At 43.6% G+C, this 27,420-nt stretch overlaps 2 protein-coding genes across 6 annotated transcripts; one reads left to right on the top strand and one right to left on the bottom strand.

The window, feature by feature from the left end:
- Positions 1–9,799, top strand: syce2 (synaptonemal complex central element protein 2). Its single transcript, XM_069927171.1, has 4 exons — positions 1–637; positions 3,372–3,484; positions 7,755–7,974; positions 8,539–9,799. The coding sequence occupies exons 1-4, from the start codon at positions 53–55 to the stop codon at positions 8,731–8,733; spliced, it is 1,113 nt and encodes a 370-aa protein (XP_069783272.1). The 5' UTR covers positions 1–52; the 3' UTR covers positions 8,734–9,799.
- LOC138758358 (glutaryl-CoA dehydrogenase, mitochondrial-like) lies at positions 7,439–26,958 on the bottom strand. Of its 5 annotated transcripts, XR_011354255.1 has the most exons (13): positions 26,637–26,958; positions 23,630–23,668; positions 22,666–22,815; positions 21,888–21,950; positions 21,527–21,697; positions 21,304–21,433; positions 20,521–20,737; positions 17,655–17,758; positions 15,476–15,601; positions 15,222–15,382; positions 12,169–12,385; positions 10,579–10,808; positions 7,439–7,861 (listed from the first exon to the last, which is right to left on the bottom strand). XR_011354255.1 is itself a non-coding variant. In XM_069927168.1 (11 exons), the coding sequence occupies exons 1-11, from the start codon at positions 26,734–26,736 to the stop codon at positions 12,312–12,314; spliced, it is 1,335 nt and encodes a 444-aa protein (XP_069783269.1). In that variant the 5' UTR covers positions 26,737–26,958; the 3' UTR covers positions 10,918–12,311. The 5 variants fall into 5 exon arrangements, 3 of the variants coding, with proteins under 3 accessions (XP_069783269.1, XP_069783270.1, XP_069783271.1); XR_011354254.1 differs by lacking the exon at positions 10,579–10,808; XM_069927168.1 differs by lacking the exons at positions 7,439–7,861; positions 10,579–10,808 and having other exon boundaries at positions 10,918–12,385.
- Between the last annotated feature and the right edge of the window lie 462 nt (positions 26,959–27,420).

Below are 27,420 nucleotides of genomic sequence, written 5' to 3'. Positions count from 1 at the left end.
CAAAACACATGTATGAATCAATGTGAATGTGTTGTGTGGAGGTCTGTTAGGAATGGTGACTGAGTGCTTGTATTGGGAGATGAACTCAGTGGCAGATTGCTCGCCACCCCACCCATGGTCACCCGGGAGGACAGAGACACGATGTGGGGGATTGCTCGCCACCCCACCCACAGTCACCCGGGAGGACAGAGACAATACCCTAGACCCATGCGGGCCACAGTGGGGTGGGAAGTCTCTGTGGCCCACATGGGACATGTATGACCTACTGTTCGGGAACCACTGGGGTCCGATTTGGGCACATTCTGGGTCTGTCCAAGGGAAGAATCTCTGCCAGGGCTCCAGGGGCAGGTCCAGGTACCTCTGCCAGGGCTCCAGGGGCAGGTCCAGGTACCTCTGCTGGCTCCAGGCCACCCTGAAGATCCACTCATTGCAGGGGCTGGCCACTGACCAGCGGCGAGGTTTGCCCGGTGGAGGGGATGGGGCAGCTGCCAACCTCCTGGTCCCCGGGTGGGCCCGGGACCTCATCACTCCACCAACGCGTTGCCATGGCCACGGGCCCCGTGACGTAGAAAGGCCAAATAGCCCGAGTTCCACGAGCGGTGCGTGCACAGGGTTGGGGGTGCGCGACGTCAGGCAGGTGAGGGGGGCGCGCGACGTCAGGCAGGTGAGGGGGGCGCGCGACGTCAGGCAGGTGAGGGGGGCGCGCGACGTCAGGCAGGTGAGGGGGGCGCGCGACGTCAGGCAGGTGAGGGGGGCGCGCGACGTCAGGCAGGTGAGGGGGGCGCGCGACGTCAGGCAGGTGAGGGGGGCGCGCGACGTCAGGCAGGTGAGGGGGGCGCGCGACGTCAGGCAGGTGAGGGGGGCGCGGCCCTTAGCAACGGGCCTTGGCGGGGGCAGCGGGGCGGACCCTGCGGGCCTTGGCGCACGCCGGATGGTGAGCAGATGCGCCGAGGCTGGTGCCGCGGAAGGCGGGGGGGGCGGCCGGAGCAGGACCGCATCCACCTGGACACGGGGTTAAACCTCACGGCCGCCTTGGCCACCCCTGATCCCCAATCCTAAACCGGGACCCCCAATCCTAACCTCGGAGCCCCTCCACCCTAACCCAAACCTGTGCCATAACCTTGGCTAACCTGAACACAGCATCATTGATAGTTGGTTGTGGGTGCCTTTCTGGGTCGCTTCAGAGAGCAATTCAGTCCACCACATTTCTGTGAGTCTGTAATCACATCAGTATCAGCAGCTATCATATGCAGCAGTGCAAATGCTGATAGAGGAGCAAAAAATAACGGCTGCAGGAACTTGCTGGAGGCTAGTGTTTCAGGCAGGGCGAGACCCTGGAACAGGATTATCACTGCCATTGAAGTTAAACTCCTTGGCTTCCATTGTGAAATGGAAACTTCTGTCTCTGATCATTGATTCAGGCCTCCTAATTCCAGTCCAGAGGTGTAAACATTTGTATGGAACAGAAAATGCTGGAAATAAACAGTGCACACTTTTTGCCCAATGATCTTTCATTTTAACACCACTATCATTTTAACCCCTATCATTAGAAATATATTAGCTACATCAAAAAGATAAATTTTGAGCTCAATAATCTCATAAATCAGCAATTGAAAAGCTTCTCACTAATTGAGAAATTGTTGCATTATTCGAAAAGGAAATGTGCTAGTCGCTGTCTGGCCTGAATGTTGGAGCCACAGCAATGTGGGTTGTCTATGTTTTTTTTTGGTTTCTTGGTTTCTTGCTCATGGTAATTAATTTTAGCTTTGCGAGGGTGCCCAGATCTTACATGTGAACAAAAGACGATAAAAAATGAAATCCTGGAAGGCAGAAAGCTGACAAAGTTGTCATATTGGAGGAAAATTGTATTTCTGGTTGTATCATTTGGGGCTTTGAAGGGGGTGTTTCAAAATTATCTTTTGTCTGTGTTTCAATGAGTGTGAAAGTGATTCTGATCTTTCTAAGTTGCATTGGCTGGAAAGACATTAATGAGGGCAGCACGTTTGGCATAGCAATTCTCGCATCGCCTTTACAGTGCCAGCGATCAGAACCGGGGTTCAAAGCCTGCACTGTCTGTAAGGAGTTTGTACATTCGCCCTATGTTTGTGTGAGTTTTCCCTGGGAGCTCCAGTTTCCTGCCACTGTTCGAAACTACCGGGGTTGTAGGTTAATTGGGTGTAAATTGGGTGGCAAGGAGTCATGGGCCGAAATCGTCTGTAATCGTGCTGTATGTCTAAAAGGCTTGGGAATACCAAATAACTCAGTAATTTGAATGCTGGGATTGCATAGAGGGCTTATTTGGTTCCAAACGTACAGCAAACATAAGAAATAGGAGCAGGAGACAGCCATCTGGCCCGTCAATCCTCCTCCACCATTCAGTTGGATCACAGCTGATCTGATGATAGGTTCATCTCCACTTACCTGCCTTTTCCCCATTATCCCTTCATTCCCCTACTCAGTAAAAATCTATCCAACCTTGACTTAAATATATTTACTGAGGTTGCCTCCACTACTTCAATGGGCAGCAAATTCCAGATTCACCACCCTCTGGGAAAAGAAGTTCCTCCTCATCTCTGTCCTAAATCTTCTACCCTGAATCTTGAAGCAACGTTCTCTAGTTCTTGTCTCACTCACCAGTGGAAACAACGTACCCTACATCTATCTATCTAATCCTTCCATAATTTTATACGTTTCTATAAGATCCCCTCATTCTTCTAAATTCCAGTGAGTACAGTCTCAGACGACTCAATCTCCCCTCATAGGCCAACCCCTTCATCTCTGGAATCAATCTAGTGAAACTCCTCTTCATTCCCTTCAGAGTAAGCAAATCAAAATTGTATATTAATTACCACATAGAATCTGACAGTTCAGAAGAGAGTATATGAATGACAGGCTGAATGAACTCAGAAGGAGTCTATTCAGCTTATTATTCATGTGCTGTCTCCTTCGGAAAATTTCCACTTCCATTTTCCTTCTTGGGGCTATGGTGCTAAATTTGTAAACCACTGTCAGTTTGTATCTGAGGTGGTGAAAGATTCTATTTATATTCTGGGAAGCCTGGAGCTAACTCGGTGATAACCACTCTCCCAGAGGGCAATATTGACAAGGGAGGCCCCAGGTCAATTCTTAATTTGCCATGGAAGGGTGGGGGTGGAACCCAGGTTTCCTGATCGATTAATTCATATGCTGACGAACATCACCAGAAGTTATCAATTGAGAGAAGTACCAAATTGTGCTCGGACCCAGGATTTTGTAATATACCATCGGACAATCATATATAGAGAGGAGCATATTGCATAAAAATGAAAGTTGATTGAATCACCAGTATGGTTTGATCATATCTGATGAAACTGTTAAACTCCTGCTTTTAGATTAAAATGGCTGATAAAGATTACAGTTGTGAACACTTGAAGGAAAGCATGAACAAAAACAAGCCACAAACAAGTGGTTGCAAGAAGAAACTCTGCACTGAAGTTGATTTAAGGTGAGGTATCTGAAGTTTCTTTATTTTTATAGGGAGATGATACAAGATGGAGCCACTGTGAGTACTGATGGGGTTCATGTGGCAAATATTTTTTTAAATTACTAGTTGAATGAGTGGTTATTTTTAGGCTACATACATTAATTTTTTTTTGTTTTAGTTGTACCAATGTATTTGTTTATTGATGAAATTCACAGTAGATTAGAAATCCATGACAATCTGAAATTGAAATGTTAAATGTTTCTGAGGAAAACACTTGGTTACCCAACCTACCCCTCCCTCATCTGCAATATCCCTCTACCATAGTCTGATCAGCAAGAGATGGTGTCTCAAGAAAGCAGCCTCTATCCTCAAGGAGCCTCACCACCCAGGTCATTCCCTCTTCTCACTGCAACCATCAAGAAGAAATGTACAGGAGCCAGAAGACGAGCACCCAACGTTACAAAAACTTCTTCCCCTCCACCATCAGATTTCTGAATGGCAATGAACCACAGCATGATCTCATTTTTCTCTTCTTTTCCACTAATTAATTTATTTTTAACGTTTTTAAATGTAATTTATAGCAATTTTTGCACCTGTAATGCTGCCACAAAACAACACATTTCATGACACAGGTTCATGACAAAATACCCATTGTGATTCTGATGTCCCTCATGGCAAATGAGAGTTAATGACAGGGATCAAATTTGAATCTTGTTCTGTTTTGTTCACGTTTAAAAGACTACATCAGCCATTCCTAATCAAGAACCATAAATCTTGCTTGAAAGCATTGAGGAGTGTCAGGCTAGGATAGGATCAGGCTGAACTCTGATGCCTCTCCATACATAAATATCCCAATTCATAGATGATCATTTTTATTAAGGGTGGAGCACATGTTAAGGATGTGCAAAGTTGTGAATAAAGGAAACCTGTTGTATTGGGCTAGGAATAGTTTGTTTTCAATCATTTCTTCCATCTAAAAAGTCCATTTAATGTGGCAAAATGCCAAAACTTCTCACACGAATTTTAACAACTAAATTTGAATTTGGGCTACAAGAAGGGCACCAAAGAATTTGTCAAGAAAACATGGGTTTTGAGGATCAAAATAAAAGTGAAACAAGTTGGGCCTCAGTGGTAAAGATGGAAACTGTCCGTGCAAGAGGCTAGAGGAGGAGGAGCACAGGGATTTCAATGAGTAATAGGACCAGAAGAGGTTAATGAGAAGCGGGGAGCAAGACCACAGAGGAATTTAGAAATGTAGCAACTCTAAAAATGAAGAGGAGGAAGGAAAAAGAAACAGCAGGGACAACTCGGCGGGTCATACAGCATCTGTGGAGGCAAAAGGAATGTGTCGACATTCCTGCATCAGGATTAAGGGGGGGGGGGGGCGGGGAGAATGGGAAAGTTGACCAGTGTCCAGGTTTGAAGGGAGGCTGATAAGTGGAACCAAATGAGGGTGGGGAATTGGGGGATAGAGATGGTGAGAGAATCTGGGTGCGGGTTACCTGAAATTGGATATTTCAATGTCCATCCCATAGGGTTTTAGGATACCCAAGTGGACTCCAAGGTGTTATTTTTCCAGTTTGTGTTTGGCCTTACCACTTCAGTGGAGACGGCCACAGGTGGACAACTTGTGCCAATCAAAAGAAAATTAAGAGGAAATTAAAGAAAAAAAGCATTTAAAGTTGCAGAGAAGCTCAAAGATTCAAAACAAAAATATATTTGCAATATCACCCCTGCTCTCATATTTCCATGGTCCATAACTGACTTCCTTTTCTGTTCTTTACATCACCATAGAAGTAGGTTAGTGACCTACAGTATTATATCTTGACCACACCATGCTCCATTCCATCCTCCCAGTTTCACCATCTCTGAAGAAAATATTTTCCACATCACTACATTTAAGATGCCTTTGTTTTTTCTTAACAATGGTTTGCCAAAGGGCTCTCAATTGCCTCTCCAGTTTTGCCACACTTCTGCTCTTACATTCCTTTCCTGATAAAGGATTTCTTGACCTCACCTTCCACCCCACCAGTCTTTGGATTTAATTATCTCCCTTCAATGGCATTTCATTGCCAGATGCCCCTGCCCCATGCCTTTCAGCAGTCCAAAAGAAATATGTCCCTCCACTGTCCCTGTTCTCTCTTTCATCTCCACCAACCATTGATCTTCTCGTGTATTTCCCCTTGCCACTGCAAGCAGTGTGACACTAGAACATCTTTCTCAGCCCTTGCCACCAGTGACCCAAACATTCCTTCTATTTAAGCTGGAGATCACTTGGCTTCTTCCAGTTTGGTATATTGCATTTGATGTTTCTCTCTTCCCCTGACCATTTTCCATTAATAGTGCTGTGATGATATCCAGTGTAAGCTCAAGCAACAACACCTCATCTGTCTGGGCATGTTGTAGTGAATTTGACAAGTTAATTAAAGCCTTTTTCTCTCTCCACATATGAGGCTATACCATTCTGTTTCAGTTTAATTTTTTTCTGTCTCTATTGGATTTTAAAGTACTGTATATGGCAGTGTATAAGACAGTCCTTGAAATTTAAAAATGTTTCCACAAAACCAGGGGTCATCTTATAAACCAGGGGTCATCTTATAAAATCCGAACCTTAACAGTGAAGCCTCAGTGCTCTCCCACGGGGTCCATCCACCCAGTCCGGCTGCTATCAGCTCTGTACAGGCTTTAAACAGCCTATTAAAGGAGCTAATGGTGGTTTATTTTAAAATATGCTAATAAAATTTAAATCTTTACTGGTTGTGAAAGAGTCTATTAAATGAGCCAAACAGCATCACTGCACTAGTCAGCGGTAAGTTCCAGACTTGGGGTAGACTTATACAGCGAATAGAGCTGAAAACCTACATTTTAGATGGAAATTCAGGGATTGTGTTGTACACGAGTCGCCTTATACGCCAGCATATATGGTAATTGTCATCTGGACAGCTTTGGTCCACAACCTACCAGATATTCCCTGTATTCTCTCCATTCTTTCGCACTTTGTTTCATTGACGTGGGTCCAAATTCCCCTACAGTGTGGAGAATAGATTGTTGCATGGAAATGCACCCCCAATGCGGAAATGTTGCTGGAGCTTGAGGTGATTCATTCCTAGTAATGCCAAGTTGAATTTCCATACTGATGTAAAATAACCTAGGGAGGGTTGTTATTGCATTTCATTCAGGAAAAAATGTATTTTCTATTGCTTAATCTGAAAAAAACAGCATTAACAATTGCATTTCTTGGCATTAATGTCAGTTATAACAATAAAAGAGCTATACCACTGCTTGAGCAGAGCCTGTTGATCAATGGCTTGATGGTGGTGATCTTTTTAGCAATGACATTTTGCGCTTGACTGTAATAATGCAGCTGGGAGTAACTGAAAATTAGATTATTTTTTATACCGCAAAATATTCTTGGATTCAGCATGCAAGACTAAAAAAAGAATGGTGGGAAAGTGATAGAAAGGATCGATAAGTTTGTTAAAGTGCAATAATGGGGAAAGGTACGTGGAAATTTTAGGTCAGGGGAAATTAAATCAAACACAGTTCCTTCACTTTTATAAAAAATGTAGTTATGTAATAAAATGTTGTCTGCCTGTTGCACTCCGTACTTTGATGCCCCCATTCTCAAACACCCAGCAACACCTGCAATTCCAGCTGTCCACCACCAGCTCCAGAGGTTACTGCAAATTTCTGCACTGGACCTCAGTTATAAACCTGACAGGAGACCATCTCAAGAAAGGGTCCCAACCCAAAAAATTGTCTGTCGGTTTCTTCCATGGATGCTGGTTGCACTGCATTCTTGTAATTTCTAGTCATCTGTATCCCTGAACCTCATTGTGGATGCAGCACCATGTTCCTTTTATTCCTTTTTGCATTCAAACATTCACTTTCCACCCAACTACACCTGAGATTTTCTTTATAGCATTCACCTGCAAAGTTTGGCTGATATTTTTGAATAGAGAATCAAACCAAACAGAAGGTGGTTATGTATTTTGGTTCACAATGCAGGTCTTTCTGTCATAGGTAAGCCATTCTTTACTTGGTTTCTTGTATTCATAGTCTGTAAATTATTTTCCCTTTTTTTTTTACAAGGATCTTCTCGTAGTGACAAATATTTCAGGAAGGACAAAGGGTTCCAACCTGAAATGTTGACAATTCTTTTTCTGCCTCTGATACTGCTGAGTTCCTCCAGCAGGTTGTTTGATACTCCAGATTCCAGCATCTCTATCTCCATTTTATTTAAGGAATGACTTGACTGTCCTCACACAACTGTTTCATTCTCTTGTAACAGAGAGGAATCTTGCAGCTTAATGGATGAAGTAATGGCAACTTCAGATTTTGAAGATTCCACACTTGATTTCAGTGACAAGCCCTCAAATTGTTCTTTGGGAGCAGATTCTAGTGTAGAAGGGATATGTGAAAGAACAAAACAGCTCGTTAATGAAATAAATAAAAGTAGAATGAAAGATCACAAGTGGATGAGTAACTTTAAGGACACTCTTATTATGAAGGTAATTCTGCATCTTTCCTATTACCAACCAAATATTATTTATGTACTGCAGATATTTTTTGTGCGAAGAATATTGTGTTTGTGAGTCAAGGAGATTACTTCTTGTTCTTCATAGAATATGGTAGCTCCTGTTGCTGCATGTTGCTTATGGGTGTCAAATGAAGCAAAGATTGTGACACAGGGCATCATTCACATGTGATAGAGGTTGTGGTTAGATGTGTGATGCACTCTCATTTCAGGGCAATGCAAAATTTGATGATTTCAACTGATGAGGATGCTACATTTGGACTGTGAGGGAAGAGGCAGGGTGAGGGTGGAAATCACCTTACTCTATACCCTGATTATTGTCAAGAGATTTCATCCTGCAAAATTTCAATTTCAAACTGAATTGAAATCAGTCCTGATTATATAATATTCACTCTCTAACAGGCTGTCTTGGGTGAGTAGTACCAGGGGACTGCAGACATCACTCAAACTATATTTTAGCATGGCTGTCTCTTTTAGGAATAGGGATGGGACAGAGAAAATTGGGGAAAAGGTATATAATCTCTTTGTCATTTTTAAGATTTCAGAGTTCTCTAAGAAGATAGAAGAACAATTGTTTGAAATCTACAACAGTGAGAACAAATTGATTGAGGACACACTGCAGGAGCTGTTGAATATCCTGGATAGAATCAGATGTTTAGATTCTGAACTTAAACAGTCCTGCAATGCCATGGCCACAGTCTACAAGGACATGTGTTCACAGCCAGAAGTCTAAATTGTATCTTATGAGGGGCTGTGCAGAATCAGTATTCAGATTTTAAATTTTTTTTTTGAAGGGTTTGGGGTATTAGATAAATTCTTTTCTGGCCATTTGGCCAGACATTTTTTTTTGCAATCCAATACAGTTAGGCTTTGGATGGCAAAATGGAAGAACATGCAGTCTGCTAAAATATTGTTTCTCTATTTTACAGCTACATTTAATTAAAGAATTTATGTGATGGATTTTGTTTGTCTCGAACAATTGTAATAAACCTACAGCTTTAGAAATTGCTTAAAAGTTTGTGATATACAAGAGAAATATGAAGGTGGGGGCAGTTGTATTGATGTATTAGCCTGTAATTCTTATTGCCACGCCTTCTGAAATACCTTAACTGTTTCCAATCTCAAAGAACTTGTAGATAAATAGATTATTTATTTAACTCCAAAACTACCCACATGGACCACAGTAGTGATATGGGAGATAATACATTTAAAAAGATATTAGTGATTGTAAATTGCATTGTCTATTTTGCATAAAAGTTCATAGTTGTTCATTGAAATAAATGAGAGTATGTATTAATGCCTTGATACTGCAGTGGACAAAATTACCCTTGGTGGGCAATCAGAGAATTCTGTAATGATCTTGCGTAACTGAACAGAAAGTGACTACGTGACTGATTTTTCTTGCATTCCCCACCTGGGGTTCAGCATGTGAGAGTTTGGTGGGTTTCAATCAGCTGTTCTGAAGATTAGCCATTTCTCTTATGTTATCGATGCAGCCAATCCAAATCTCTTCCTACTGGTAAAATCACTGAAGTGACTAGACATAGATGGGTCTCCTTGAGGTGAGATATATGATTTTTAAAACACCACCAAAATTTATAGAATATCCCATTTCCATATAAATTAGAACTATCAAACATCATTTTTCAGTGAGTCACTGCATTCTCTAGCTGTGCATTTGTCAGGATGAGTTGTAAACTGTATGCCAGATTTTTCATGTTGTAATGAACCTCATGGATTACTTCACCAATAAAGCTGCAGCTAGCATCATCCAGTGGCACTGGTCAGATACTACAGAAGCTGTGTAGTTTATTTTTAAATGTTGAAAGTTGAGAAGCAATTCCTGCCCAAAAATAGACCATGGATCAATGTCTCTGTTAAACTCCACACAACTTATCTTTTGTCCAATCTTTGTATAGAACTTTCTCTGTACTAATGTATTAGCTCTGGCTGGGTCTCTTAACTGCATTCACTGGACTGCATGCAGATCAAGGACTGTTGGACCTGCTTAATCTGACTCGGTTTCATTTGCCCGATACATTCAAAGGATTTTCAGCTACTCCAAATATTATCCAAGAGCTGCAGCCTTACTCATGACATATCTGATTATAATCATTAAAAAAAATCCATAATGTCTGATACTTGGAAAATTATCTTCAAAGAGTTAGTATTTCTACTTTATTTATGTACTGCTTGATTTCAAAATAGTCTCTTGCAGAGCTTTAGTTCTGTGTTTCCTGTTGAATTCCATGGTGTTCAGATCTCACCAACTTTGACGTCAGAAATTCCCGCACTTGAATCACAAACATTACAAGAAGTCAGTCAGGTTTATCAAGTCCATGTTGGCTGTATGGAGAAGCAATCCTGTTGGTACCACTTACCCATCCCCTTCCTATTGAGGTTCTCCATTCCATTTTGAATGCCATAATTGAATCTCCCTCCACTACTTCTCATGCCAGTGTATTTCTGCTTATAACCAGTTACTGCACAGAAAGGATTTCCATCAACCACTTCCTTCTACGTTGTTTGTTGACCCTTTAAGTTAATAGTTTACAGTAGGCCTTATCAGATTAAATACCTCTTGAGAGTCCTTCTCATCTTCATGTTCGCATGAAAACCACCTCAGATTCTCCAGTTGATCCACGATTCCCTCATTTCTACATTCATCATCCCCACCCCACCTCAACAAACGCAGCTACTGAAGCAACATCTGCCTTGACCATATAATCCAAAACTCCACTAGTTTCTGACTTGTGCTATCAGCAGGCAAAATTCCTTTATGCAAGGGTCCCATGCCCAGTTCACAAACTGAAAGTGAAGTAGTACAATATATTAATTTCAGAGCAGAAATGGGATAGGTGAGATAAGAGTGAAGAAGGTTGGGTTGATAAAGCATTCAATATAAACCATCTGCAACTCTGTGAACATGACCCTTCTACAAAAGAGGATCTTTATTATTCATTTTTGCAGAACAAAATTATCTTGCTGAAACATTCTGTGTACAAGATTGATTTTAAAAAATCTCACAAAACTGTATTTTATCACTCTATTGGGCTTATAATATTGCTTAGATAGAGATTAGCAAGTGACATACTGGAAGGAAGATGGCAGTAACTTAGTTTGCAGGTAAGTGATAGTAGCCAAAGCTGAACTTGCTGCTAGCCAGCCACGTACAGTCAGTTCTTGTGCACTCATCATCCAAGACAGGGAGTGGTAGTAGGAGGCAAGCACTTTTCTCTGAAGGTAAAAAGTTGACAAAAGAGACAGTGGAGCATTGAAATATCCATGTGCGTGGATGCAGACTGCAGAGAAATCTTAGATCAAAGGGTGAGTTGGGAAGGAAAAGCAAGTTTGAGTGGCGTAGTTAGTGCAATGCTATTATAGCGCCAGTGACTTGGGTTCGAATCCGACGCTGTCCGTAAGGTGTTTGTACATTCTCCCTGGGTTTCCTCTCACCCTTTGTGCAACACAAGATCTGTTAACAGGTAATACACACATTGCCTTATGCATTGCTGCGAGAAACCAATGTAATTCAGAATTTGATGGCCACCAGGTGTATATTTAAAAAAATGAAGGCACAGATCAAGAGGCATATAACGAGTATCCAACTGGCAGGCTTTTACAGCATGAAGCCTTTCCTCAAAGAGTGAAAACTCATTTTTTGAATATTTTAAACTTTGGCTCAAACTCATGACCTACAGCAGACTCCAGTGAAGTTAGAAGATCAGGATCAAAGTGAACAACAATGAACAATGAAAAGGATTTTTAAATGAACAAATCTAGAAAGTAGATGCCTTTTAAAGACTGCTGTTTAATTTTTTTTCTTCCCTTTCCAAAGTGCAAACCTGACTTCCTTCCAAGTTATTAACTCAAAACTAATTCAAATATTTGCTGCCTTTAATTGTTTTTGCTTTGTAAGAAATGATGCAGGGTAGGAAGAAACTGTGCAGGCATTTCTGACTGGTTCCAGCAAAAGATCCAACACCAACCCCTCAAACGGCTGTGCCCATGATGTTTCCACAAAGTAAACAGCAGAATTTAAAATAAAGATGCAAACAGGGAGGTGAAAGTTTTGTTTAAAATTATGATGCAACTTTCACTGATAAATTGAATAAATAAAGAGAAAATGATAAAACGGGTACAAGAGCACGAGGAAAGCATTCATTACCCAGTGCTTCCAAGGTTCCATTGCAAGATCAAGTTTGGACAGATGTCAGCACAAAGATAACCCATCTTAACCAGTGATATCAATGTAGAAACATACAACTGACAAAATGCTCTTTCAGAAGTCATTTCGCTGAATAATTGGGACTATTTCTGTACGGTGAAAGACTGCAGTCCTGTGATCGCTTTTCCAAGAATCAGTGCGTGGATATCATGAGTACCTGAGGAATGAAGCAGGAAAGGAGAAAACGTCAGATTGAATACAACTGTCTCAGTAATATGGGTCTCCTGGGCTGTCAGAAGGATTCTGCCCCCTAAACTCGCTGAATTTCTTTTCTGTGTACACTTTAGCTAATAGGAGAGTTATTAATTGCACTTTATCTTAGTACAACACAAGAACTGGCCCTTCAGCCCACTTGTCTATGCAAACATGATGCCCCATTTAACTCCAAACCCTGCTGTTTGATCCATATTCTTCTCTATTCCCTGCATATTCAAGCATCTATTCAGAAGCCTCCAAAACATTACCACTGTATCTGGCAGCCTGTTCCAGCTACACACCATCCTGTGTTGAAAAATTCACCCCATATCTCTTTAACCTCTTCTTCTTCTCCCTCCCCACCTTAAATGTACATCTTCTAGTATGTGGCAGTTATGGAAAAGATTGCTGCACATTTCAAAGTGGCACAAATAAATGCAGATGAAAATTTAACGAGTGAATAGTGGACACCCACACTCAGTGTGTATGGCATGCTGGTCCACATTACAACTCTCGTAGCCCTCTAAACATTACTCTTCTCTAAACCAATTCTTCACAATTATATTCATTTCAAAGAGCCTTTGGACTATGGAGGTCATGTGACATTTAGGATTAGTTTATTATTTACCACTTTTGAGTATTTATTTGGAAAAAATGGTTCCCAAACGAGGTACAAATAGGAGAGACAAGAAAGAATCTGAATTACTTGCAACTCCAGGAGTTGGGTACCGCAGGGTTAAACTGATGAACAGAGCATTTGGAAGCGAACATGTTCTTCACACAAATGTTGCTCAGAGCACAGAAGCAGAGAAGGGGAAACTCCTACAGTGCAGAGCTAGAGGCAAAGGAGGAAATGTGGGGCCTTTGAGTGGCTGGCCAATTGCAGACAAGGTGAATGGCCTTCCATCTCCAAAAGTATTCTTTTACTAAAAAAAAAAATCACCCAAAATGAGAGAAGCTAACAGGCGTAGCAGTTATAATATATAAAATCATGAGGGGTATAGGTACCAAGTTCCTCCAGTAGATTGTTTTTCCTTCACCAGTCTCCTGTGACTCCAGTCTTGGGAGGAGAAAACAGCTATGTCATCCTCACATTTAACACAAGGCACTGGAAGTGATGTGATCTTGACTAGGTCTAGCAAAGTCATTGCAGATCAAAGCTGAGAGTTCAAGTCTTTAAAATGTGCTTATATAAATACACACACACACACACACACACACACACACACACACACACACACACACACACACACACACACACACACACACACACACACACACACACACACACACACACACACACACACACACACACACACACACACACACACAACTACTTTATGGATCGAATCAAGAGCGGATTGAGTTGGATGCTTTGAGAGGGAAATCTCATTGCAAAGTGGAGGCAGTTCCAATGCTCTGAATTGTCTCTGAAGGATGTTAAAAATTACATGTTACTGTCAGCCCCATTGAGCAGTCAAGGTACAACAGGACCCATAGGAAGGTTAAAGATTTGGTGACGATGCAGAAAGGGAAGGTCAGGCAAGAGGACCCGCTCTCCACACATGTCAATTGTCCAGTCCAGTCCATCATTTCCTACCTACACGTGGCCATGGCTGGAGGACTTGAGTTTTTCAGGGGAAATTAGATAGTCAAGGGCCTTATTCCATTGAGTGAAGGAGGCTGAGGGGAGACCTCATAGCAGTTTATAAAATCATGAAATGGTGTGGATATGTGAGTGTGCACAGTTGTTTCACCACGGTAATGACTGTAGAACTAGAGGACATTGTGTTAAGGGGAGAGATCCAAGTGGAAACCAGGGGCAATTTTACACTTAGAAGGTGCCCCATATCTGGGACGAGGTGCAACTTTTATAGCACCAGTCCAGCACCAGTGGGTTCAAATCTGGCACTGTCTGTAAGGAGTTTGTGTATTGTCTGTGTGGGTTTTCTCCCTTCAAAGCATTCTGGGGTCGGAGGTCAATTGGGAGGCATGGGTTTGTGGGCCAAAGTGGCGTGCTACTGTGCTGTATGTCTACATTTAAAATATTTTACTCTGAGGGTAGTCCGTATCTGGAACGAAGTGTCAGAAAAAACTGAATGGGTATAATCCCAACATTACAAAATTACTTGGACAGATATTGGATAGGATGGGTTGAGGAGGATGTGGACCAAAGGCAGGCAAATGGGACTAGCCTGGAATGCCATCTTGGTCAGCATAGAGCTGTTGGGCCAAAGGGCCTGTGACTCAATGACTCCATAATCAAGGTGAGAAGTGATCGATTCAACAGAAACCACTGTGGTTTCATTGCAGCAGAACTGCCAAGGCAATTTCAAGAGTGAACCATGAGTCATATACTAGCCACAGGAGAGGAGAGCGTCATGAGTCATATACTAGCCACAGGAGAGGAGAGCGTCATTCTACCAAGGAGACACCAGCTGTTAAGCAACTACGACAGCATTCCTCCACTTCTTTTTCCCATCTCATGTGCCTAACCTCCCTGTCACCCACCTACACCAGGGTTGTTTTTAAAATGGTAACCAGTTAGTCTCCTGGCAGATATTTTGGAAGTAGGGAGTGTGACAGCCATGTTGTCCCACAAAAGCAAACAAACTCTACATCGACAGCACTCAAGGGGCTCAGACCCAAGTTAGTGGAGCTGTGCCCCTCCTGTGTGGTTATCACCCTTGTGCTCTACCCCTGAAAATACAACTTCTCTCTGCATTCCCCAAATTTTTCAGTCATTTTATATGGGGAGCGGCAGGATGGGAAAGGGGGAGATTGATGATGTTCCTCACCTTCGTAAGTGTTCACAGCCTCCAGATTCATCACATGTCGGATCACGTGGTACTCATCAGAAATTCCATTCCCACCTAACATGTCGCGGGCTTGCCGAGCAACGTCCAGAGCCTTGCCACAGGAATTCCGTTTCAGCATCGAGATCATCTCAGGTGTGGCTCTAGGAAAAAATAAATAAAGGAAACAGTGTGTCAATGAGAGCTGGGCATGCTCTGCTCAATCAGAATGTGCTGGAGTTGTAATCTGTACACACTTATCTTCGTCCTTTAAACGACCCAGCCTCACACAGGCTTGCAGCCCCAGAGTGATCTCAGTCAACATGTCTGCCATCTTCTTCTGGATGAGCTGGTTACGAGCAAGAGGAACACCAAACTGAATCCTGGAACGGTTCAAGAAAATGCTAAAGTACGTCATGACACGCGAGCGCTTCAATCCCCCAAATGAAGGACGCAAGGAAGGTCACGACTCCAGTCAACAGATTTGCAGCCTTATTCCAGTTACCACACATCTTCCCAAAAGCCTCATTCTGCATACTGTAAATCAAGCATCCGCTGAGGTTTAGGAGTATGCAATGGATCTATTCCCTGGATGTAGAATTAGGGAATATCCCAAAGGAGGACTTGGGGACAGCGTGGCTCACATAGTGGTTAGCCCAACACTGTTACAGCACCAGCGATCAGGACCAGGCTTGGAATCCCGCGCAGGTTTCCTCCCCCCTTTCAAAACATACCAGGGGTGTGTTAATTGGGTGTAATTGGGCAGCACAGACACGTGGGCTGAAATGGCTGCATGTCCAAATTTAAATATTTAAAATTTAACATTAAAAAATTAACAAAAAGTACAATAAACATAGTACATTACAGCACATAAACAGGCTCTTCTAGTCTGTGCCAGATTTTGTGCCTAGTCCCACTGACCTGCTCTCAGTCCATAGCCCTCCATAACCCTCCCACCCATGTACCCCTCCAAATTCTTCTTAAATGTTAAACTTGAACCTGCATTCACCACATTCCCCACTTCAGATGGCAGCTCATTCCAGAAAGAATGCAAGTCTTTGAACCTGCTCTCCTCCTCTTCATTTCCTGGACCATTTCCCTCCTCATCCCCATGTTTTTAATTTAATTTAGACATTCAAACAGCCTGCCTGCAGACACAGGCCAGCATGGATACATGCAAATTGGCCAACTATTGTAATTAACTATCAGGAGGTTCTTGAGAGCAAGCTGCTTCAGCATTCAGTTTGCTAAGTAAAAACACAATATGGGGGAAATTCAGCAGGTCAAACAGTGGACTTTAGATAGCAAAGGTAAAGATATACAAAACCAATGTTTCAGGCTTGAACCCTTCTTCAAGGTATGATAAAAATGTAGGCGTGCCCAAACAAAATGGTGGGGGAGAGAGGCAGGGGGAGGAGCACAGTCCCACAGGCTGGAGCTAATAGGTGGATAAGGGAGGGAGGACACAGCAGCAAACGGAGCGGGGGGGGGGAGCGGTGGCGGCTCTGTAATGGATAGGAAAGGGGGTGGAGAGCTGGAGGAAAGGAGACAAAGGGAAGGAGAATAGAGTGAACTAGCAGAAACAGGAGAGGTCTATGTTAATGCCATCTGGCTGGAGAGTGGCTCAGACAGAAAATTAGGTGTCACTTCTCCAATTTACGGGTGGTCTTGGTTTGGCTGTGCAGGAGGCCATGGACAGACATGTCAGTGTGGTACGGAACTGAAAAGGTTGACCACTGGTGGATCCCTGTCACTGATGTGGACAGAGCAGAGGTGCTCAGTGAAGTGATCTCGCAGTGTGCACCCAGTCTCCCATGTAGAGAAGACCACAATGGGGGCAGCGGATGCAGTAGATCACTCCTGCAGACACAAGTGAAGTGTTGCTTCACTTGAAAGTACTGTTTGGAGCCACGAATGGTGGTGGTGGTGGGGGGTGGGGGGGAGGGCCGTGTAGGAAAGTGAGGCGACATTTGTCTCCATGTGGAAATAAAGTGACACCCATTGCATGCTGCAGAGGTGCACCACGCTGACGAGGGGGGAAAGCTTGGACTAGGAACTGCCCAGGTTGGACTGCTCTGTGCAGATGGTTTTCTCAGCAATAGAGAGTGAACTGGAATTCCCAGGGTCAGGACCTACCATGAACTGTAGTAAAACAGACTGCTGTACATAACTTTGCAAACCTGACAAAACATTCAATGTACAAAGTATCAAAGGCAATGGACACTGGAGGAGCCAACATCTAGACTAACACCTATTACCCCAGTCAACAACCTTAGGCAAAACTATCTTAACCACAGGCAAAACCAAAGGAACCTAGAGCAACTTCCATCTCTTCATGCAGAGGATCTCTATCTTGTTAAATTTTACCTTCCATTTGCAAAGATATTGCAACTCAAGTGACCAGTGTTTAATAGTGACATCTCCACCCCCAGTTACCTGTCCAAAGCATACTGCCTTGCTGACTCCAAGCAAAACTCTGCAGCTCCCAGCGTACCCCATGCAATTCCATATCGTGCATTGTTCAGACATCCAAAAGGACCCTGAAAGAGTAAAAAGAAAAACAGAAGCTTCTCAGATGCCACATATATCCTGGGCTTGTCCAGTTGGATTTTGGAGACCTGACAATGTGAAATTAAGGAGAAAGCCACAGGCCACAGATTCACATTTCCGCTCCCTTGATCAATGACTTCATGAACATTCTGACATTTTAAGAACAACTTGTGTATTTCCAGAGCACCTAACACAACTTAATTGCCTGCTTTACTTAAGGATGTACTGAGAATTGGTTAATGTTAAATTGTACAAATTGTGGCAACCAGTTTGTTTCTAACAAGCTCCCACAACAGTCTGATAAATGATCAAAATTTGTTGAGCCATTTAGATTGGCTAGAATAACAAGGACAAAGGCTGTACACATGGATTGCAGTAAAGCTTCCAAAGCCCCTCATGGTAGGCTGATCAATAAAATCAAGGCAACAAGATCCAAGGAGACTTGACAGACTGGATTCAAAACTTACTTGGCCATAAAACAGAAGGTAGTGGTGGAGGGGTGTGACTGGTGGGAGGACTGTGAACTTGGAGAGCACCATTGGTCAAGTTTATTATTGTCAGGCAATTATACAGTACAAACAGTGTTCTTTGGTCCTCAGTGTAAGAAATACAAACACAGACCTAGCACACATATTTACAATTTATATGCAGTACAGGTCACTTGTCTGAGTGCTACTGGGACCATGTAACCCAGTACTACCTGTCGTATGGCGGGTGGTCGGCCACTAAACAGGCTCCCCCACCAGGCTTGCCTGGTGTGGAGGGTGGCTAGACACCCTGCAGGATGAAAAACAAGACTTATCAAAGGGCAGTCAAACCCTCTCGTAGGGTCAACGGCCATCGAGCAAACACGTGCTGTGAAGCGCAGAAAGGGCATCCCTTGCATCGAAGCTCGGTCTGGCCATTCACTGCAACAGAACTTCCCCAGCTTGGACCTCATTATGCCACTGGATCCAGAGGGGATGTCAAGAGGATGGAGTCTGGACCTGTGCCAACCCCTACTCACCTAAAATCCATTCACACACATGCTTTTTTCCTTTTTGAGGAGTGGGGTATCCTTATATCCACAAACTGATTGAAAGGAACCATCATCATCCTTTGTGATGGATGGCCAGAAAATATACTGTGCAAAATAGATATTGTCAAATAAATAGTAGTCTTGGAGGGTTAGTACAAGCAGTTTATCAATCATTCAGCATTCTCACTGCCCGTGGAAAGAAGCTGATCCTCAGCCTGGTGGTGCTGGATCTGATCCTCCTATATCTCTTCCCCGATGGGAGCAGCTGAAAGATGCTGTGTGTGGGGAGCAAAGGGTCCTCAACAATTTTCCAAGTGGTTTTCAGACAACGATCTCAGTAGATCACGTCAATAGGTGATCCTCTCTGCTGCTCTTATGGTCCTATGGATTGACCTCTGATCCAATGCTCTACAGCAGTCGTTTTCAAGCATTTTCCTTCTAGTCACATCCCACCTTAAGTAATCCCTATGCCATAGGTGCTCTGTGATTAGTAATGGATTACTTAAGGTGGTACATGAGTGGAAAGAAAAAGTTTGAAAACCAGTGCTCTACAGCAACCATACCAGGGATCAGGGTCGAGACCTTCAAAGTGGAAGTGGGCTGATTAGTTCATCTGCAAACAAAAACATTGAAGTTGTGGATAGTGAAGCAGATTGTCAAAGGAATCAGTGGGATATGGATCAGTTGGAGATAGGGCGGGCAGAGAAATAGCAGATGGAATTTAATCTGGATAAGTGTGCAGTGTTGCACTGAGAGGTCAAACATGCAAAGTTGATGGTAGGACCTTTTGGAGCATTGAGGGGGGAGGCGTCCTGAGCTCCATGAAAGTTAAAATGCGAATGGACAGTCCTAGAGAAGGTGCACGACAAACTTGTCTTTATCGATCAGAGTAATGAATATAAAAATTTGGGAAGTCATGTTACCACTGTACAAATCTTTGATGAGGCTGAATTTGCATGTAGTTCTGGAAGGAGGCATTGGAGAAAGTGCAGAAGGGGTTCACCAGATCGTTGGCTACAAGGATAGGTTATGCAAACTCAGATCCATTCCTCCAGAATAATCGAGGTGGAGAGGAAGCCTGACAAAAATAATGAGGTAGCTCTGATGCCACATTGAACGACTGATGGACACTGGATGGATTCCAGCTGTCGTGAGCCCGCAGTGGAGAACAGAATATTTTAACACCAAGTGCAGCATCTGACATGGGGCACAAATTGTTCTGAGCTCTTCCCCCAATTCCAAGACAAATGTGGACTGACTTCTTTACTTCTATGGCATGAGAGGCTATCGTCATGCTGGCTCCCAAGGAGGCAATCGTATCTGCCTCATTCCCAATTTCTCTGTACCTCTACAACACATTTTCCCTCAAATGCTCACCAATTCACCTTTAATTATTTTGCTACCCATCTTCTATACTAAAGGCCAACTTATAGCGACCTACAAATTCACCTTTGAGCAGGTCTGAAGGATGTGGGAGGAAACCAGAACATCAGAGTCACACTGAGAACATACAAACTCTGCACAGATAGTATTGAACCTCAAACCCTGGAGTGGAGAGACAGCAGGGCTAACTGCCACTCAGTGGACTGACTTTACATGGTTCTTTTGTCAATAGTCAAACTCCTCCACCTGACTCACCCATCCAAGGTCTTCAGGCTATTACAAAGCCATTAGTACTTATGGGGGTCTTGGACCATCGTTAAACAGCTCTCTGCACCCGTGACAGTGACTCACCTTGAGTCCCACTGCATTGGGCAGCAGGTTTTCTGCAGGGACCTCGACGTCCTCCATCAGAATCATCCCAGTTGATGAGGCACGCAGTGAAAACTTGCCTTCTATCTTCGGCGTGGTCAGGCCCTTCATTCCCCTGTCCAGCAGGAAGCCTCGTACCTTCCCATCATCACTCTTGGCCCAGACCACACACACGTCAGCCATCGGTGAGTTAGTAATCCTAGCAGGGGAACAACTTCATTTCAAACTTTGCTAAGTGGCATTTTCAAATGTCCTTCTTCCATCCCCAATCCTGCCCGGTTTGAGGTGGGGGGGTGGGGGTGGGGTGGGGTGGGGGTGGGGTGGGAATGGAACACACATGCCACACGACCAGCAGGTATGACATACACATTTCCTCAACCAGAGGAAAGTTTGACTACAGCAAATGGATTATGTACTCATCTCTATACATTGTTGCACTGGATTAACACAGGATCCTGCATTGAAATCCTCTGAACTGTGACAACAAGAACCCAGAGCTGGCTAAAGCACAGCAGGATCCAACACCAGATAGCACAGGTTGTTTGATGGGGGACCCTGGAACCATGTCTAAACCTGAATGGCCAAGAACCTTTGACCAACACCACGTAGCTTTTGAGGTTGGAACAGAGAGTGATCACCTTGTGTCTGAACAGGAGGTATTCTGTACGAGCTAGAGCCCTGGCACTTAAGGTAATAAATGCAATCCCTCCCCTCAACTTGACATTTGTAGGAAGAAAATGATGCAGTTGGTAGAAGAGCACGCACCAGGTCTTTGATCCGTTCAGGGTGTAGGTGTTACTGCTGGGGTTGAACTTTGCCCTGGTCTCCATGCTCGAAGGGTCACTTCCGTGGTTTGGTTCTGTTAGACCAAAGCAACCCAACAATTCTCCTTTGGCTACCAGGAAGCAAGGGCAGAAAGATGAGTGATTATCCAGAAGGAGGCATCAGCACAGATGTAGGATCGATAACAGCAGAGATAAAGACCAACCTAGCTTGGGAAGGTACCGTTGCTTCTGAGCTTCAGTCCCATAAGCAGCAATTGGATGCATGACCAGGGAGGACTGGACACTCATCACCGAACGGTAACTGCTGTCCACCCTCTCCACCTCCCGTGCAATCAGTCCATAAGACACATATGAGGTTCCCGCACACCCATAACCTGCAAACAGCATTGATTTTTAGACACCCAACAGGCAAGATCAGGGAACATACATCCTTCAAATAATAATTGTGTATCACACTCCCAAAATTGTCTTTGAGAAACAGAGCAGAAACTGTTATTACAACTTCTTTAATGATTCAGATTTTAGATTTTTTTTTTACTATTGTGTGGAGAAAACAAGTTTTACCTTTAATTGTGGACCCCAATACTCCCAGCTCTCCCATCTCCTGTAGAATTTCACGGTGAAACACTGGAAGGGATAGTAAAATTCGTTAGTCATCAAATAAAAAGTATTTGAATCTGCACTGAATATAATTAAATCACGAGTTAGATTACAACATTGCTGTTTGCATATTGTGCAAAGAACAAGTACAATGGTAGATATTCATTCCCCACTCTGGTGCATTAGAGCATCAATTGGTTCCCTTCAGTACCCCACTGAACTCACAATTACTCCTTTTAAACCTTTGAGCAGCAAGAACACACTTTCCAATGAATCACAATTCCTGCATACACTGACATTGTCTAGTTACGCCTAAACTAACATTCTTCCACTTGTATCCAATCCTTTTGTGGCCATTATCCTCTCCACCTCTACTACAGAGATGAGTGTTCTCCAAACCTTGCAAATTCCCCAGTCCCTTCAAGCTGCCAGGCACCGTCACATGGTCCGCTCCCTGACTGCCAGCTCTGGAAATGCACCTCTCCCCTCTGCATCTCTGTGAAGGTGTTTCTTAATAACTGCCTCTATGTATCCTTTGGCTCAAAATCAAAGCTTGCTCAGTAACATTATACGTGATGCTTAGCAATGTTCCTCACAGCCAATTTGTGTTTGGCAATAGGAAGAGAGTTGTGAGAATTGAATTGGGAGTTGGGATCTGCATGTAAGGAATATTTGGATGGACACAACACAAATGGAGAATCTCACGAGACCAAACAAGAAAGCCTTCGTCTGCACTTTGTACCTTCATTCCGGTTTGCCGTGAGAATCCGAGGCATCAGCTTTGCTTGGCAGTATGCACGAAAAGTGTCTCGGATCAGGATCTCCTCCTCAGTCAACTGGTTCTCCAGATTCAAGGCATCTTTCCAGTCAAACTGGATCCTGGCTGTCGCTGCTTTGGGAGGGGTTGTGCGGAAGAGGGAAGTCAATTAAAAAAACATCCCCACAAACATCATTCCTGAGATCAACATTAACATCTGGATTAACACCCTGCCTGTATACTATTGTTTCATATCTGAGATTTGGACATTGTCGGAAACTTATAGCAGTGGAAAGTATGTATACTGACTGGTTGCATTGCCACCTGGATTGGCAATTCAAGTGCCCAGAAACCAGAAGGCTGCAAATATAGCCATGTCCATCAAAGGCTAGACCTCCCATCCATTACTTACATCTGTGTGAGGTGCTGCCTCAAGAAGGCAGCCATCATCATAATAGACCTGCCATCTCCCTGGTCACAACCTCTTCTCATGCTACCTTCAGGCAAAAGGTACAGAAGCCTGAAAACCAGCACCTCACAGTGCAAGAACAGTTTATTTCCAACAACTATTAGAACCTTCCTTGTTGCACTAATCACTGACTGCTCCAGAACTGCTCTGACAGCACAAAAGGCCCATCTGCAATCACATTTTCCACTAGGATTACTGTGAATATTTGTTTTCTATCTTATTGTCTCTTTTTAATTAAAATCAATTAATTTATTATTTATAGTTTTTCTTTACAAATACCTTTCTGACTGCAACAGGCAAGAATTTTGGTGCATATACAATGCATACAACAAAAGCATAATCAAATTAACCCCTTATCTGTGTCATGTTTTAACTAAGTAATTGCTAAGTAATTTAGTCTTAACACAGATCGCAGAGGAAATTAGACCACAAAGACTACTATTCCGCACAATGTAATGAGATTTAAATTACAATACTTACATTTTGATGTATGCATCTCTTCAATTTTTTCATTTTTCTCTACAAGAAAGGAAAGGCAATATAAATATTCTGTGCCTTTATTATGTAATGAGGATTCAATTTATGTCAGAGCAAAATTATCAAATGTTCGAAGTCTGAAATAAAACAAAGTGCTGGAAATACTCAGCAGGTCAGTCAGTAACTGCTGAAAAACAAATCACTGACTCGAACTGTAAACTCTGAGAACTGGAAAAAGATGAGTTTGTATTTAGAGAAAGGGAAGAAGGAACAAGAGAGAATTCTGAGAGGGAGTAGGGTGGGAAAGATGTTGTGGCGGAGCCAGATGCTTTATCTTCCTGGAAAACAACTACAGTTATCTTGACAGAGACTGTTTGATATACTTGATGTCCAGAGTTTTCCAATCCAGGTAAATCCCATCCCATCCCCAGGAATCCTCTGCCATAATTCCCTGTCCTATAATTTGCTGGATTATCCCAAGTGCCCCTCGTAAGCAAAGGAACAACTGACTGCTCTCCAGTCCTCTAGGATCTCATCTGTGGCTAGAAAGAATACAAAGATCTCTGTCAAGGCTTCAGCAATCACTTCTCTCAATAACCTGGAGTAGATCCCATCAGGCCCTGGGAATTTATTCTTCGCAACATTCTTCAATGTCCCTTACCAACACCTGCTGCTTCTTGAGATCATGATAGAGCATTAACATGCCCCTGATCTCACTATCCTCCACAACCTTCCCCTTGGTGAATATTGATGCAAAGTATTTGTTTAGTTCTCCCTCTGGCTCCTGCTATAAATTCCCTCCTTTGTCCTCGAGTGGTCCCACCTTTTCCCTCGTACCCTCCTGTTTAATATAATCCTGCCTTCCAGATTCCCAGTTAGATCACAGAAAAGGTGGGTAGTGGATGAGATTGTGCATCTCAAGGCTTCTGAGCTCTCCAAATTCTTGGCCTTGACATTCTCCAAACAATCCTGAGTGCTCCTTCTTCACTTTGGTGTGGGCCACACAATTCCCTGGGAAATTGGGGAGAGGGTGGAGTTCACCCTTCACATAGACATCATCTTTTTCTGCATTGTTCCTCCTAGATACGGTACACTTGCTGCCTTGTTCTTTAAACTGTCTCCTGACTACTGAGTCTCCCTCAATGCAGCAACATTAACACCAAAGAATCAAAACTCTTAAGCACTGTTCCCTCTAAGCACACGTTTTACAACTACTGCACAAAGGAAATTAATACGCATACAGATGGTTATAGTAGTTCCCTAAAATAATGATTTCTTAGAATCTTAACTAAATATGTTACTTCGTTGAATGCAATCATACTTGTATATTACAACATGTAAATACAATTTGACTAACCATGGTTGTGCCAAAATTATCTTGAAACAATTTCAAGTTTACATTTGCACAAGCATTCAGTCACAGGAAAAAAAAATTTGCACAACGTAAGATTTTTGCACACACCAACTACAAAAAAAATGAGAGAGGACATTGCGTCCTGAGGCACAGGGATAAGTAGTATTTAGGTGTGTTGCTGGGCTCTGATTAGTCGGGTTCTAGGCTTCATACTATGGAGAGAAGGTTGCTGCATGTGGTTTGTATTTAAGGCAGAGATTGATAGGTATTTGAATAGTCCCTGTATCACAGGTTACAAGGAGAGGGCAGGGGAGTGGGGCTGACTGAGAGGATGGATCAACTCATGATTGAATGGCTTACTTCTGCTCCTATACCTTATGGTGTTACACATACACACCTCCCTTCACTTCGCAACAATTTCTCCAGGACTATTTTTGCACTGATATATATCATCATCTCTTCCCCCTTTCTCATTGACATTCTTGCTCCTCTTCTGGGAGATTATTTTCTTCCAATATAGTCACTTAACCCCTCTGCCATTTCCTCACTTCCATGATAAATCCGTGCCTCTCTAAGGGGGTCACATTTGCCTAGAATGATATTTTTCCCCACATTCTTACACTCCATCTTTTCGTTCCTTGATAGTTTACTAAACACTCTGGCCACTTTTGATCAGTTTTTTTTGATTCTCAGCTGGTGAGTTCTGAAATGTTCCCAATCCTCAGTCCCACCACAGCTTCTGGCAATGTAATCGCCTCATCTTTGAATGTAGCGCAATTTTAAATTTATCCTGTCAAAGATGATCCACTTCTCCTGTTAACTATGTTGCATCACATCTACCCTGTACAGTATGTGCTGTTTATTTGAGCATTAGTCCTTATTTGCCACTATCAGACCTCAATGTATTTCCCAATCAACCACAGCTAGCATTCTCCTCTCGTACCTCCTCTCACTGTCCTTGGTTATATGAGTGAAAGACAAAAGTCTGCAGATTGTAGTAAAAACACAGATGCTGGAGGAACTCACCGGATATATTACTTATGTTTTGGGCCTGAGCCCTTCCTCAAGGTAAGGCAAAAAGCTGGCAGGTGCCTGAATTAAAAAGGGAGAATGGGAGAGGGAAGAGTCCAGACCAACAGACAGAGGTGATAATTAGACGGGGGCGGGAGGTGGAGAGAAAGTTTTTTTGGCTGTGAAAGGAGACAGAGGGAAAAGGGAAGAGTTAGAGGAAAGGTAGGGTAAAATTTGATCTTCAAATATCCTTAACACAGTGTTCAATTTTTTTTTCAGGAACAGTAATAGAGGTGGATTGGGGATGGGGTGGGGGCGGCTAATGGAAAATGCCATCCTGGGGACGCCCAGACGGAAGATGAGGTGCTGTTCCTCCAATTTGCGGTGGTCTCAGTCTGGAAGCGCATGAGACCGTGGACAGACATGTCGGGGAATTGAAATGTGTGGCCACTGAGAGTTCCACGCGATTGCGGCGCCGGAGCCGATGCGATCTCCCGGTCTGCGCCCAATAATCGTTCCCCTGCCCCGCCAGGAGCAAGTTATACAACTGATATTGTTGATCGTTGTAACCATGAGCGAGGCCACCCCTCGTTCCCCACTGAGGCTGTGTATAAATAGCCGCCCGTGGGCCGAAGGGCCGCTCACCTCTAGGTGCCTGCGCGGTTCCCTGAGCCCTGGAGGAGCAGACCGTGGTGGAGAGCCTGACGGTGCCCACGAACTTCCGAGCGGCCGCCAGCAGGGCCATGGCTGACGCTGGAACTGTTCACGTTGGCTCTGCACCGATTGCCTCCGCAGACACCTTCACGCTGGCTCCTCGGTGTGAGCGCCGACCTGGGGGAGGGGGGGGGGGTGGGGAAGAGGGGAGAGGAGGAAAGCCCGGTCCGAGGTGGGGAAAGAGCACTAAGCGATTACGCAACCACCCCGGCCACCGCTGCTCCTTCGCTACAAAGTGTCCACTGACCGTGACGTCACAAAGGTGGATGTGCAGCAGATGGTTGTTGCAACCAATCAGCGCTTGCTTTCTCGTGCCGCCGGGGGTGGGAGAAGAACTGTGACGTTTAATTGGTCGGAGCCGCTGTTACTATTAATCAAAGTCGATCTGAGTAAGTCAAGAACAATTGCGGCAGCATCACAGTGCAAACATTTCTATAAACTACCATACAACAATAACTAAAAATAGTGCACGAAAAGTCAAAGTAAGGCAGTGTATGTGGTTCATTGTCCATTCAGGACTCTGATGGTGGAGGGGAAGAAGCAGTCCTTATGCTGCTGGTTGCTCGTCTTCGGGCTCCTGTACCTTCTTCCCGATGTCTGGTAGCCTTGCCCACTTCAGTCTTCTCAGGAATTGCAGTTGTTGTTACGTCTTCCTGCCAAGAGAGCAGATTTTGAGTGTCCACGATAGGTCACGAGTTAAGTGAACTCCAAGGAA

The sequence above is a fragment of the Narcine bancroftii genome, chromosome 3 (assembly GCF_036971445.1).
Source record: "Narcine bancroftii isolate sNarBan1 chromosome 3, sNarBan1.hap1, whole genome shotgun sequence".
NCBI lineage: Eukaryota > Metazoa > Chordata > Chondrichthyes > Torpediniformes > Narcinidae > Narcine > Narcine bancroftii.
This window is presented reverse-complemented; position numbering and strand designations above follow the sequence as displayed.